We start from the raw sequence: 15,824 nt of genomic DNA on the forward strand, positions 1-15,824 counted from the left end.
CTGCAAACTGCCAGGGCAGGTCTTCTGCTGCAATTTCTATAGATATAGCAGCTGCAAAGGCACCCATTTGAAAAGCACTGGAGCTGACACTCTCACATCTCTTTATCATCTCTTGCAGGCCAACCTCACCATCTAAAATAGGCATGGCCTTCTGGCAGTTAGTATTAGGATTCTTCATTGCCAATTTCTGTATAAGGAGGCTGGAGGCTTCTCCTCTGTCCACTGATCTCTCAACAGCCACCTGTAAGCAGGCCACAAAATCAGGAAAAGGTTCGTCTGGGCCCTGTTTAATCAGAAGCTTGAATTTTGCTAAATGCTCTTTGGGCACATTGAAACATAGCTTCATACACTGCTGCATCATATTGCATTTGAGCCTCATTTCTTTTATACTTTCCAGCTTTCTCTATTATTTGTCCTAAACTTGTCTGAGAATCTCCAAAGCCTTCACAAAGGGGTACAGAGGGAGCGGAGGGGAGTCATATCTCCTCAGGGAGGGTGGTAGATGAGGGAGAAGGCCATGCCTCGGAGACAGAGGCAACCTTCCCTCTGTTCACTTTCTCCTCCCTCATCTTATCACTGTCTTTTCCCTCAAGGACATATGTGTCTCTGTTTACTTTCTCATTCCTCATATTATCCCTACCCCCTCCTGTTCCATCATATCCACTTCCTGCTTCTTCCTCACTACCTCTTCCTTTTTCATCACATCCACCTCCTTCCTCTTCATGTTTATTTCCTGATCCTTTCCCACAGCTAACTTCCACCGGCTCCATTTTATGGGCACAGCTGGTCCCAGTGAGTGCTGGTTTACGATCCTCATTTGTTTCATGACTCTCATCTGTTTTATGACTCTCTGTTTGCACTTCATTATCTACTTTTAATGGATTGCAGCTTGCACCTCTTAAAGTGCCCCCAATCACTTGATGCCATTCTGGGATGGTTCCCAGAATTTCCTTATCATAGGAAGCCATCTGACTACCTACTATCTCCTACTTTTTAAAATCCATTTCCAATTCCACTTGCTTTACTATTCTATAAGCTTCTTTCCCCGGTACCTCCTAGTCTGGGACCCTCACAACAATTTGTCCCATTTTCCTAACTTTCTACTCACTCACTAGAGCAGAGTTCTGTCTCTCTTCCCACCTGTAGGCCTGCTACAAGGTGAAGTCCTAGCCAAAATTGTCCCTGTTCAGGTGCCACTTGTAGTGTCTCTTAATGCTTCCCTAATCTTGTAGCTCCCCTTTAAGCTACTCTTAATGCCTGTCCATCTACGACACAGCTAGGCCACACTAACCCATCTTTGGGCACCAACCCAGATAACATAGAGACAGGTAGGGGTGAAGCAAAAAAGAACTTTATAATTAGATAGCACATATTTATACCCCCCTGAAGATCTCGGGGAAGGGAGAGGTCCTCTAGGAACCTGGCATAATGGGATTGGCCCGAGAAGAGGGAGGGAGGAGTACTAGGCTTTGAGAACACTAAAGAGGGAGATATGGTACCTGGGGTCAGACACGGCCTCTTGAGGCTAAGCCCCACCTCCACATAGGACTCACTGGACTTCGGTACCTCTCATCCCCCAGGTCTTGCCTTGAGCCACATTCCTTGCTTCTAGAGGCTTTTTAACCCTGATAGTTGTTAAGCATCATGTCTGTTGCAGTTTTTGTTGCCTACCACCAGCACAGAAATCAGGTTGGGCAATAAACCTTGCTAGAGGTTCTTACTAGTTTGCTGAAGACAAAAGAATCTTAAATAGAGAAAATTATAAGAGATAGCAGAAAATCAAATGTTAAATTGGGTGACAATGTATACATATGTGCTAAGGATTACCAGGGAGGAAATGAATCAGTGTGAATAGAAGTTTTCTAGAAAAAATTTCATAGGCTTGAACTGTTTTGTTTTTGTTCTGGAATTCCTTACATGTTTTGTATATTTTGTATATTTGTATATATTTTGTAGGTGCTCAATTAATGTTTGCTGAATTGACATTGGGATTTGAACTTGACCTTAAATTGACTATTTATCTTAATGGAATATTTGCTGAATAGTTAATTCCAATGGCATTTGTTTATGTAGAATCTGACAAATCATAAATTTAAAGGTTATGTAAATTCAGGTATAAAAAATGGCAAATGACAGAAATATTACATAGCAGAATTTGGTCATGTTTTGTCTGAATATGTATGTGGAGGTATGGAATAGAAGTATGTGTGTGTATGTGTGTGTGTGTGTGCACGCATACAAGTAGATAACTGAAATTCCCTAAAATGAAAAAAAATCTACAGTTGAAACATTTGTGGGGCTTTTTGATTTAAAACCAAGGAATTTCTATGACACAAAATCATGACACAAAAAAGAATACTTGTCTCCACCTTAGAATCTCTATCTAGTACCAATTTCATAGACAGGTCAAAACTAGTACCCTAGCCAAAAAAAAATAGATGTAGTAAATACTTTTATTCTGGATCTCCTTTTATCTTAAAAATTGTGTGGGAGGGAGAGTATTCCTTAATCTTCAAGATAAATAATAAAAATAATAATGGCAGGAGATAGCTGCTATTCTTTCAAAGAGCCAGCACTAATTCCAATAGACTTGTGATAGAAAGAGCTATCAACATCCAGAGAGAGAACTATGGAGACTGAATGTGGATCATCTTTTTTTTCATCTTTTTTTTTTTTGTTGTTATTTGTTATTTTTATTTGCTTGAGTTTTTTCCTTTCATTTTTTGTTCTGATTTTTCTTGAGTAGCATGATGAATATGGAAATATATTTAGAAAAACAGCCCATATTTAATCTATATTGGATTGCTAGCTGTCTATAGGAGGGGGGAGAGAGGGAGAAAAATTTGAAACACAAGACTTTGCAAAAGTGAGTTTTAAAAACTTTTTTGCATGTATTTGGAAAAATAAAAAAAAAAGCTATTAAAATTTAAAAAACAGAGAGCCAGCACTAAATCCCTATAATTTTCCTATAAAATGAAGTGGAGAGGAGGGAATTTATTGCCCCTAGTTGTGGCAGTAACTATAATAACTAATTATTCTACTGAGACCAAGGGTTTTCCCCTTATCTACTTCCTCATGTAGAAACTAACCAGTGTGAGAAATATCTCTTAAAGATTTACCCAGGCCAAGATCTAATCAGATAATAAAAGAAAGCTGAAATTTGGGCTAATAGGGACCGTTGCTGCTCATTATGTTTGCTCAGATAGACTGGGAAAATATTGATTCTCCCTTTTGTCAGACAGGTGATATGGAAACTGATGTCTTTTTTACTAAGATTGGGTGGCCTAAGTCAAATACCCCAAGACCCTCAATTTAATATAGCCTAAATTTACATTATATTAATTAGTCAGAGGTAATTAGTACCTCTCAGGAACACCTACTTTTAGAAGGGCATATAAATTCTGAGCCCATCATCATGATGGGGCTTTGGTCCAAGAGAGTCAGCTAGATGACCATTCTTTTATTAGTAAACATGCTGGTTCTATTAATAAAATGATTAAATTACCCAGAAACTGTCTCTCAATTTTTTTTATTGTCACATTAGGAAGAAACTAAGTAAAATACAAAGAACTGATCTCACATTTCTACAATGAAGATCATACAGAGTCTTTTGCTTTAAGAGAATGAAATGGAAAAAAAGCAGAGTAAATAATTTCTAGAACACTAACAGAAAATCAAAACTGTCAGTGAAAATGGTAGATGTTAATTTTTAAAAAATGATATTCTCATTAAAAAATGCTGATTCTGGCTGATTGGCTAGAGGGAGAAATGATCTGTCATAAGTTTACTAAGAAAAGCCAACATCCATGGAAGGATGACCAGTAGAGCTGGAATGGAGAACAAAATTGAACCTCTGGATTCCTCAATGGCTTTAGCATTTACACAGATCTTCTCCTTAATCAAGAATGGAAAACCATATAAAGTCTTAATTTCTCCTTGACAATCTTCTTCAGTGCCACAACTCTTCATTATTATGTCATAGTAAGAATCACCTGCAAAAAAACAGAAATGAGTTATATTTTTATATCCCTAATTTCTCTTAAGTCATCCTGTGAAACTTTATCTCCTCAGAGACTCTGAGGGTCTTGAGGTCTCTGTTTATTTTAAGCTTCTCCAAGGAACAAGTTTAGTAGCTTGCTAAAAGAAGTTTAAGTTTCTGACTCTAGAATTTAATAGCCCTGCCCTATCTCATACTATTCCTATTCACATTTTCTACATTCCAGCTGAACTGAACTATTCCTTTTATAAGACTAATTTTAGTTATACTAATCTCGCACACAAGAATAGTCTTGTATGAAAATGAAATAGACAGCCTTTTGCCCATTTCATTCTATAGGAGATCACAACTTTATAATCACATAATTAACTAGAAGATGCAAGGAACACAACACCCCACTATTTGTGTGCTGAGTTTTTTTACCATAGAATTAAAGAGAACCTTAAAGATTCTCCTTCAAGATATCTTCATGCATGTGTTAAAGTAATTCAAGATTCCTTGAAAGATGTAACAGAAATAACTTTTTCCCATGATCTTCTACATCATATAAAGTAAAACATAAACATATGAACAAATGTTCACCAAGTGTATTTGGCCTTCTGTTAGACATTCTCCATAATGCAGTTCTAATTGAAAAAGTATTATTTCTAGATAGTGAGACAGTTTAAATACCATTTGTAACAGCATTAAACTGATAGCACTAATCTCCGGAATACTACAAAGCTAAATAAAATACATAATCACCCAAAAGTCTAATTATGTATATAAAAAACCAAATGGTTGAAGAATGCCTATTGTCAAGACTATGATATGCAGCTGAATGAATTTGGTCAACCAGTGAATACAGGTATATTTCATTTTATTGTGTTTTACTTTATTGAGCTTTGCAGATACTGTGTTTTGTTTTGTTTTTTATTTTTTACAAATTGAAGGTTTATGGCAATCCTGCATCAAGCAAGTCTATTGGCACCATTTTTTTTGCAATTTCAGGTACTAACAGTGTCTCATTTTTGGTAATTCTTACAACATTTCAAACTTCTTTACTATTATTATATCTACTATGATGTTCTGTGATCAATGATCTTTGATATTATTATAACTGTTTTGGGGTGACATGAACCACACCCATAAAAAATGGCAAATTTAATCAAAAATGTTATATATGTTCTGACTGCTCCACCAATCAGCCATTCTCCATCCCTTCATGCCTCTTTATACCCTCAGACACAACAATTTTGAAATTAATCCAGTTAATAATGTTATAAAGGCCTTTAAGTGTTCAACTGAAAGGAAGAATCAATGAGCCAAACCTCATTGTTGTCTTATTTTTAAAAATTGTCATAGCTATCCCAGCCTTCAGCAACCACCACTCTAATCAGTCGGTAGCCATCAACATCATGTCAAGATCCTCTACCTGCAAAAAGATTATTGCTTGTTGAAGGCTCAGGTGATGATTTTTTAGCAATAAAGTATTTTTAATAAAAGTATGTACATTTTAGATAATACTACTGCACACTTAATAAACTATAGTAATAGTGTAAATATAACTTGTATACATATTGAAAAACAAAAAACTTTTTTGCATCATTCACTTTATTGCGGTGATCTGAAACTAAACTGGAAGTATTCCCACGTATTTTTAGTAGATGCCACAAATAGGCAAAAGGAACTGGTCCTGAAATGTAATGAGATTAAAAGTATAGGCTATGATACAATTAGAAAATTGTATAAAGCTTTTCATATTAATAATAATAATTGTTAACACATATTAGAGCTTTAAAGTTTACAAAATTCCTATTATTCTCATTTAATCCTTAAAACAGCACTGTTAAGGATCCCAAACATTTCCCTGAAACAAAGGCCTCTCTTTTTAGCTTCCAGGCATGCTGTATGGCTTCAAATCATGAAATAGCAGTCTTCAAATCTAGCATACCATCAATGAAAAAATGCAGCATAAAAATTGTCATCAATGCTATTTAACCAAAGTGAGGGGGGGATCAGGTCATAAAAAAAGATCAAGAGACAAATAAATATAATTAAGACTTCAAACTATAGTAAAACTATAAAAGACTTCAAAACTGTTACCAAATTGAAAATTGAAAAATCTAAGCCACAATAGATTAAAGTCTATTGCTTTCATGTTGTGTTTGCTATTATTTAATCTTGTTCCAATCTTGTTTGATTCTTCACGACCACTTTTGGAGTTCTTGGCAAAGATATTGAAGTGGTCTGCCAATTCCTTCTCTAGCTCATTTTCAAAATGAGGCAAACAGGGTTAAGAGATGTCTTCAAGATCATACACCTAATAAGTGTCTAAGGCTAGATTTGAACCCAGGAAGAGAGGTCTCCTTGAATCAGACCCAACTCCAGACCCAACCTCCTAGTTAGTCACTGCTTTCATGCTATCAGGAATTTAGGAAAAAAAATTATAAAGAACAAAAAGTTGTTTATACTGAGAATATAATAAGAAATGACTCATTTCAGAACATTTGCAACTATTCAGATCTCACTGGGGGCAAAACAATGGGGCAACTTCAGCAAAGTTGCACGATAAAAAATGAACTTAAAAAGCATTTATATATGATTCCAACAAAATCCAGCAGGAAGATACAGGGGGGAAAAATTCCATTTAAATAATTGAAAACAACATAAGATACTTGGGAGTCTACCTGCCAAGAAACACACAAGATTATATAAACACAAATATAAAACACTTTTCACACAAATAAAAATTATTTAAACAACTGGAGAAATAATAATTACTCATGGGTTGGTTAAACCAATATAATTAAAGTGACAATATTACCTAAATTAATTTACTTATTCAGTGTTATACCAGCCAAACTACCAAAGAATTATTTTATAGAGCTAGAAAAAAATAACAAAATTCATCTGGCAGAACAAAAAGGTCAAGAATAAAAAAAAAAAAAAAAGAATCAAAGGAAAGGAAACTAGCTTAGCAATACCAGATCTCAAACTACATGACAAAGCAGTAATATTAAAATAACCTGGTACTGAAAAAGATAAAGACTGGTTGATAAGTGGAATAGATTAGGTACATAAGGTACAGAAGTTATTAACCCTAGTAACTTAATATTTTAAAAACACAAAGATTCAAGCTTTGGGGGCAAGGACTCATTATTCAATAAAAACTGCTGGGATAACTAGAAAGCAGTCTGGCATAAACTAGGCATAGACCAACATCTCATACCATCTACCAAGAAAAAGTGAAAACAGGCACATGACAAAAGAGATAAAGAATGATATCCTAAACAAATTAAGCTCGTATGGGAAAAAATGGTTAGATTTCTGGATGGGTGAAGAGTTCATGACTAAATAAGTGATAGAAAGGATCATGGGAGTTACATAAAGTGGGTAATTTTGATTATATTGATGTTAGTTTTTGCTCAAATAAAACCAATGCAGCCAAATTTTGAAAAAAAGCAGGAACCTGGGATGGAAGAAGAATTTTATAGCAGGTCTCTTTCTTTAATTAGATAAAGGTCTAATTTCTTAAATATATAAGGAACTGAGCCAAATTTATAAAAATAAGAGCCACTCATCAATTGATAAAAAGTCAAAGAATATAAACAGTTTTGAGAAGAAATAAAATTACCAATAATTATAATTTTAAATGCTCTGAAATACTAATAATTAGAGAAATTAAAATTTAAACAACTCTTAAGTACTATCCTACAACCATCAGATTGGCTTACATGACAGAAAAGGAAAATGACAACTGTTGAAAATCTTGTAGACAAATAAGTATACTAACGCACAATTGGTAGAATTGTGACCAACCATTCTAAAGAACAATTTGGAACTCTGACCAAAGAGTTATCAAACTGTGTAGAAATACTTTTGGCTCAGAAATACTGCTACTAGATCTGTATCCTAAATAGATCAAAGGAAAAAGATCTTTTTGTACCAAGTATTTATACGTACCAAAATATTTATAGCAGCTCTTTCTGTGGTGGCAAAGAATTGGAAATTAAGGAGATAGCCATCAACTGGAGAATGGCTAAAGAAATTGTCATATATGATTGTAATTGTATACTATTTTGTTGTAATAAATAATGAAGATGGGTTCAGATAAAATCTGGAAAAATTTTTATACAGGCTTATGTAAAGAGAAATAAGTAGAACTAAAAGAACATCATTCACACTAATAGCCATATTGTAATGATAATTAACTGTAGAAAACTTAGCTACTCTGATTAATACAATGATCTAAGGCAATTCCAAAGGGTTCAGATTGAAAAATGCTATCTACCTCCAAAGAGGAAATTGATGAACTGAGTACAGACTGAAGCATGTTTTTTTCACTTAATTTTTCTTGTTTGGGGTTTTTTTTTGCAATATGGATAATATGGAAATATGTTTTACATATGTAATATGTCATATGTATAAATAGTATATTGCTTACTTTTGTAATACGTGGGAAATGGCTAGGAGGAAGGAGAGGACTTGGAACAAAAATTTTTTTAAAGGTCTCGCTGGGGAGCCTTGAGATTACATCTTATGTATTACACTGTGTAAGGAATTCAGATTTTCATAAACATAATCACAGAATAGAGAGCAAATACAAAGTTGTTTAACTATAAAAAGTAGTCAAGTCATGTGGTCCCTATGGGGGACCACATGCAAATAAGTCTACAGAATGACTCAGAAAAGAAAGAGTAGTGATAAAATACAGATCATATCCCCTGGATAACATTTTTAAGAGTAAGCAATGAGCCTAGGAAAAGCTTCAAAGAGAACATCCATCTCCTGATGGAATGAAGAGAAAATGCATGAAACTGAAAAAAGTTAAACTATAAGAAGCCATGTAAAGCTGGAAAAGTAGAAGAACAGCCAGAGGTAACTATCAAAGGTAACCACAAAGAAAGAAGACAACACTCTATTTAAAATCAGAGGTTATGCTTCTGAAATACACTTACCATCCCAAGATAGTCCTCCTAAATCTCCCTTCTCACTTGAATTCTTCATTGTAGCCTGAAGTCTTTTCCTCTATGTTTTACACATTTAGTTTATCTTCATAATGAGCCTTAACTACTACATCTGTTAGTCAGGATATGTTTATTGGAAACAGAGTTGGACAGAGACCCCTGAGGCCAGGAAGAGACATAGATCTAATATTGAGGGGTTAGGCTAAAATCACTCTCTGACAGAGAACTCTGAGAAAAAGGCTAAGAAGGATTACAGAAGCTTTTTAACTCTTTCTCAGGGAGGAGGAAGGCTAGTACTGGGAAACCTATCTGAGCAACAAATCAAGAGCTGCATAAAAAACAAAGAGAAATGTTTGGACAACACTGATCACTACATCACAACACACACACCACCACTACTACAAGAAGGGTCACTGAACTTGTTTCCCTGAGATGAAACAATTCTGTTCCTATCTAGAAGTTTTGACATGTATATGCTGAAATTATTTTAAAATAACTACCTGGATTTATTGTGGGAATACCATATTTAAAAGCCACCAGATCTGCTATCTAAATATCTCCTTTCTCTCTCTCTCTCTCTCTCTCTCTCTCTCTCTCTCTCTCTCTCTCTCTCTCTCCATAGCATTATTATTATGTCAGATGCTTAAAGATACCACTCTACTTGCAATTTCATGATTGATGTATAAACCTTTAATTCTAATAGACTAACTACATGATGCTGAGATTTTTGTTTCTTCACCAGGATAACTAGGGCAACTAGAGGGCATAGTGGATAGAGTATTGGCCCTGAATTCAAATCTAATCTCCCGACACTTAATAGTTCTTATCCACTTGACCTTGGGCAAGTCACTTAACCCCAATTGCCTAAACAAAACAAACAAACAAAAAACAAGGATAATTAATAGAAAGCCAGTATGTTTCTTTGTTACTTACACAGTGTCAAGAGATTTATGTATAAAATAGAAAAAGTCTCTTCAGCTATTGGGCAGGTAGGTGGCCTAGGGAAAGACTCCCAGCCCTGGCATCAGGAAGACCTGAGTTCAAATCCTACATCAGATTCTTATTAACAGATACTTATTAGCTCCGTGACCCTCAGCAAGTCACGTAACCCTGTTTGCCTCAATTTCCTCATCTGTAAAATGAGCTGGAGAGAAAATAGTTAACCACTCCAAGCTGTATCTTTGCCAATAAATACCCAAATTTGGATCACAAAGAGACTAAATAATAATAATCTTGAATGTTGGTGGGGCACCTGTGGATATGTCACAATATATACCCTTGAAAGTAGGGAAAGGAATAAACATTTTTATGGTGCTTTCTAAATATCAGACATTGTGCTAAGCATTTTATAAATGTTATCTCACTTTATCAGAATAACCCTGGGAAGAAGGTGTTATTATGGTCCACATTTTACAATTGAGACATTAAATGACTTGCCCAGTGTCTAGTAAGTGTGTGAGGTCAAATTTGAATTCAGTTCTTCAGACTCCAGTCTCAGTGCTCTATCCATTATATTATCTAAGTTGACCCAGAAGGGAGAATCTTTATCAATAATATTACTGATCCATCAAAATACTGAAAGTGTTTTCTGTCTTAATCATTATCTAAATACAATGTTTTTAAAGGCTAACCTTAAACTATCACTTTCAAGTTCTAGTGCCATTACAAACAATAATAATTCTGTCATCCATTTTTACAGGGCTTTCTGCTTTCCAAAGTACTTTCATAGTGTCTCATACCAAATTAATTCAATTCCTTTGATTATGTAGAGTGGCTTACCAGGCACCCTGACCCAGTCATTTGTTTTATGAAACAAATTACCACTCTATTTATGAGTTATAATCATACTCCAGTTTATCGGTTAGCTAGGGGGTTGCATTTTTTGTAGTAAATTTTCCTAACTCAAGTCAGAGACAAGGTGGTGGTATTGAAAGAATAATGCATCTGGAATCAGAGAATCTCACTTTGCATCCAAGCAATACTTCTGAGTGTGACCTTGAATAAGCCACTTAATTTCTCTGCCTCATTTCTATAATCTATAAAATGGCAGATTTGGTTGATAGAACCTGAATTCAAATCCAGCCTCAGAAACTTAAGTGTTTCTTACACCTCTAAATCTTATGATCCCTCTGAAAGGAAACATTATTTCATCTCAATGGGACCACAAGTCAACTATTTCATAAGCCCTATATTCTTTTTCCTGCCCTCCAAAACTCCATAAACTATATCTGGCACATGATAAGGGAAAATCAAACCTAAAATATTTGTGTGGGAAAATGCTTTGAAAATGAAATAAGAGAAATGAAATTTAAGAGAAAGAGTGGGCTCAATGGTAAAAGCACTAGTCCAAAATTCAAGAGACTTAGGTTCAAGGGCTCAACTAAATGAGTTTGGGCATGGATTTCAAGCCTATGATTACCTCTTCTATATTGCTTCTTTCCCTGAGGATAGATGACCCAATAAGAACTTCAAGATGGAATGAAAAGGATATGTTCAGTCTTGAAGGCAACTTTGCGAGCTTGAGGGTTTGGAGCTGGAGGGCTATTGAGTCCCTCCAATCAGTACCAGCTGCACCAAAGAAGGCATACCATCTGTTTATTACAGTGTTCTTGCAGGAAAAAATTATCACAGACAGAAAAAGAAGCTCAGTATCTGACATTGCTTACCAGAAGATATGGACCTTGAGAAATATGAGACAGAACAAAGATGATGGTGAAATTGATTTAAATGTCTCATATTTTGACATTTTTAATATCAACTTCACAAAAAAAGTATGTTACTGCTTCTTTTGAAAGTTTGCTTTGTCAATGTGCCTTTGTGAGCCTCTTATCATCAAAAATCAAAAAGTTATCAATATGCTAGAACTGTATCTGATCAAGTGAAAATTAATAGAGATAAATATAAACTCCCATAAAAAACAAAAATCAACTGCATAAACACAGCAGGATGAGGCCTACATGGACAAATTTCTATGGAAAAGAAATGAAGTATGACATAGATGACAAGAAAATTAATAAAATCAAGCAATATTAAAGAAGGCAAAATGTCCCAAAGTAGGGAGCAAATGGGGGATGGCAAGGATATGAGACCTGACTTCAAGGATTTGAAAGGCCAATATATTAAAGAGAAATTAAATTGATTTTTCTCAGTCTCAGAGGAGCAATAGGTAAAAGTTGCAGACAAAAAGATTTCCTTCAAGGTTAAGAAACATTTTAAAATAGAAATATCTAAATGTGATGTGCCTGGGAGAGGGGAAGGAGAAAGGGATTAAGCAGAGAGAGGGAAAATCTCAGTGGGTTCTCCCTAACTAGAGATATTCAAGGAGAAATTACATAGATACTTAAGAGAGATATCTAGCAGTGATTCTTGCTCAGGTAGGATTGTTCTTGATCATTTCTGAAGGTCCTTTCAACTCATATTCTATTTCTGTGTATTCCTTAACAATAAAGTGAAGATCAGATTTCTGGGCATTCAGCAATGTTTGTCTTTCTGCCATGATCAAGTAACTGTTATTATCTATGCTGAAAGTATAAATTGGTCTTCCTTCTATAACAGAAGGCAGGAAAAGGTAAGATGGCACAGGGGATAAAGCACCTGTCCTGAAGAAACTCAAAAAGGACCTGAGTTCAAAACTATACTTACTAGCTGTGTGACCCTGACAAGTCATTTAAACCCAACTGCCTACATTTAAAAGTAAAGAAAAAAGAAAAATGGAAGGAAAAGGAAGGGTTGAGAGCAGAATTCCACAGCTCATCAGGGAGAATTGAGTTTCTGTATAGAGCTGAAACTATTGGGTTGAAGCACTGAGGTTGGGACTGCTGAGCCCTTGAGGCTAACTACTGATTGGACAATACTCTATGGGTATATGCTTGGAAAATGGTCCTTTCCATTATCCATACTGGCTCAATGATTGGTGTATAGAGGATTGTAGGAGGGACTAGGGGATGGAGTAAGACAAGCGAGGGACACACTCTTGGCGGTAGACAAGGGAGAAGGAAGTCCCGGAAATTCTGCTTCCATCCTGCGTCTGGGGACGGAGAATAAAGATTAAGGACTTTTGCTTATCCTGACTCCGGCTGATTCTGGGGTGTCCTGGGTGCTGGCGCAGTCATTACATTTGGCGCTCAACGTGAGGCATGAACCCACAACCTTGAGATTAAGAAGTTTCCCTTTAAAAATACCAAAGAGTAACTTCAAGGTAAGAGCAAAGGAAAAAATATCTGAAGAGACAGAGAGGAATACTGACTTGTGGAAGGAGTTTAGAATATTGAAAAATGTGACAAAACCAACTACTATTTGAAAAATAACTCCAAAGCAGTAATAAGAGAAAAATCAAATTAAAACAAGTATGGGTTTTTTTTTTTCTCAGAAGCCGTTAGGAAGATGAGTTCAAATCCTGTCTCAGAAACTTAATAGTTCTGTGACTGGATAAATCACTTTCAGATTTAGTCTCCTCATGTGTCAAATAAGGATAATAATCGCACCTATCTTACAGGATTGTGAGGATAAAATGTAAATCATTTTGTAAAGCCTTCAAATAAACAAATGTTATAAGAGCTAAATAAGTTTAGCTATTATCTATAATTTTCACAACTATCAAACTCATGAAGATGACAAAAAATTTGAAACAATCAAGTTGGAGGTACTCAGAGAAGATAGACATTCTAATACAAATAATAATAATAATAGGCAGAGATCAGGATTGTTTCATTTATCTTGGAAGAAATTATGTGATAAAGATGAGTAAAAAATGTTCATACCTTTTGACCCAGGGACTTTATTACAGGGCATGTACCATAAAAAGGTCAAAGTAACAGTTTTTAAAGTATCAATGAACAAAATAGGGGCTCTTCAACCTAGAAGTGACAAACTGTGGTATGTGATAACCAAATGGTAACCAAATATTTTGCTGTATGAAATGGTGAATATAAGGAATTCAGAGAAATATGGAAAAATCTAAATGAAATTCTGTAATGCAAAGTAAATTGAGACAAATATATACAAAAATAACAATTTTTAAGAGCTCAAAAAATAGCCAAATTCCAAGAATCTCTAATGGCCAATCTTGATCACATAGAACATACAATGAAATACAGCATCCTTCTTTTGGAAGAGAGTGAGGGGATCATGGGAACAGAATTTTGCTCGCTTTCTCAGGAAAGAGCCTAGAAATTATTCCTAAAGATTATGAAATTCTAGGTTTAAAAAAAAACTTAAAGGTTATGTTTTCATAGGTTTGCATAGGTTGTATTCTCATCACTGCTGCTTATTAAAGAAGAGAAATTAAGAAAATAAAAGAAATTAGTGAAATTAAGAAGATGGAGTTTGAGAACAGGATTTGGATTTCTGGATCACAGCTTATAAATAAATGGCAAATTTAAAGTCAGGGATGAAGTATACCTAACAAAGATTAATAAGGTTGTATTTCTCTTCTTGAAACCAAAATGAAACTCAATATAATTAAGGACGTAGTAAGAGAGCAACTGAATGCCCTCCATGAATTCAAATCATCTCATCTATATGAATTATATAGATTATTGAATGAACTGGAAATATGATCCCTGAAGCCAGTCAGTGATCCTTAAAGATTGTTGAAAATAAGACAGATGTCATAAGACTTCAGAAAGGCAAATGTCCCTTTTTTAAGGGGAAAGTAGGGATCTGCAAACTATAGCAAGTGACTTCTATTTCCAGAGAAAAGAAAGATAGCTAGAAAGACAGACAGAAGGAGAGGAGAAGAAAAGGAGAGGAGAGGAGAGGAAGGGAGAAAAGAAGGGAAAAAGAAGGGGGAAGGAGGGAGAGAGGGAGGGAGGGAAGAAGAGAAGGAAGGAAAAAAAGGGGGAAAAGACTTAGAATGCATTAATAAAGTGAAGCACATGGTGTAATGGATAAAAAGCCACCCTTGAAGCCAAAAAGATTTATATTCATTTCCCACTTCTGATATATACAGTCTTTGTGACCCTTAGAAACTAACTTAGCTTCTGAGTGTACTAGATTACTCTTGAAAACTAACAATTTACTCATCTGCGAGTTTCCTATGCCAATGAAATCACAGGTCCAGCCCCTATAACTATCATTAAAGAGATGATTACTGAATATCCAGGAAAGGAAGTAGTGATCAAAAGTTAACATGGCTTCATTACGAATAGACCAGGTCAAATTAACCTCATTTCCTTTTTTGAAAGAGTTATTCATACTATGACAGTATGAAATGGTATTGGAACTATAGTTAACTACATTTCCAAGTGTTTGCTAATATCTCCTAAGCCTTCCTGGGGATATGTGGTGATACTTCTAGGCTGAATATAGCTATGTAGAATATAATGGCTGTATGACTAGCTAGATTAGTCATTAATGGCTTTCTGTCAATTTGAAAAATCTTGAGTGGAAAGTATCTAAAATAGAAATAATTGTTCCTAATGCTGTTTAACATTTTTTTCAGTGATTTGAATAAAATGGTGAAGTGGCTAAATGACAATTCATATGAAAGAGACTTGGGATTTTAGTGAACTATAAGCTAAATTGTATGACATGGTAACCAAAAAAGCCAATGTGTGTAAGCTACCTTGAGAAAGATCCAGTCAGAAACCAGGGAAGCCACAGACCTATAATTCTGCTCTGGTCAAAAAACTACTGTGTTTAGTGCTGAATGTCACATTTTAGGTAGAGTGCCAAGTTGAAGAAAATGGTTGGGAGACCATGACATATAAGGATTAGTTGAGGGCAAAGTCAGTTTATAACAAATTAAGAGTGAAGGGATAGATGCATCATTTACATTTAGATATTAGATAGGGTCATACAGAAAAGGAATTAGATTTATTCCGTTTGGTTCCAGAATACAAAACTAGGGGTAGATTTTGGTTTAATGTAAGAAAAAG

The 15,824-nt window shown here is 35.0% G+C and overlaps 1 protein-coding gene across 3 annotated transcripts in view; it reads right to left on the reverse strand.

The window, feature by feature from the left end:
* Positions 1-3,515: 3,515 nt before the first annotated feature.
* Positions 3,516-15,824, reverse strand: part of LOC105750594 — a 34,938-nt gene continuing 22,629 nt past the window's right edge. For 2 of the 3 annotated variants that reach the window (XM_031968470.1, XM_012550182.3), the window contains one exon: positions 3,516-3,992. In XM_031968470.1, the coding sequence (XP_031824330.1) occupies positions 3,757-3,992 (236 nt within the window). In that variant the 3' untranslated portion in view covers positions 3,516-3,756. Of the gene's footprint in view, positions 3,993-4,016; positions 5,412-15,824 lie in introns of those variants that run through there. The other variant, XM_031968471.1, reaches the window with a different exon arrangement.

The sequence above is a fragment of the Sarcophilus harrisii genome, chromosome 4, assembly GCF_902635505.1.
Source record: "Sarcophilus harrisii chromosome 4, mSarHar1.11, whole genome shotgun sequence".
In the NCBI taxonomy this organism is placed as follows: Eukaryota; Metazoa; Chordata; class Mammalia; order Dasyuromorphia; family Dasyuridae; genus Sarcophilus; species Sarcophilus harrisii.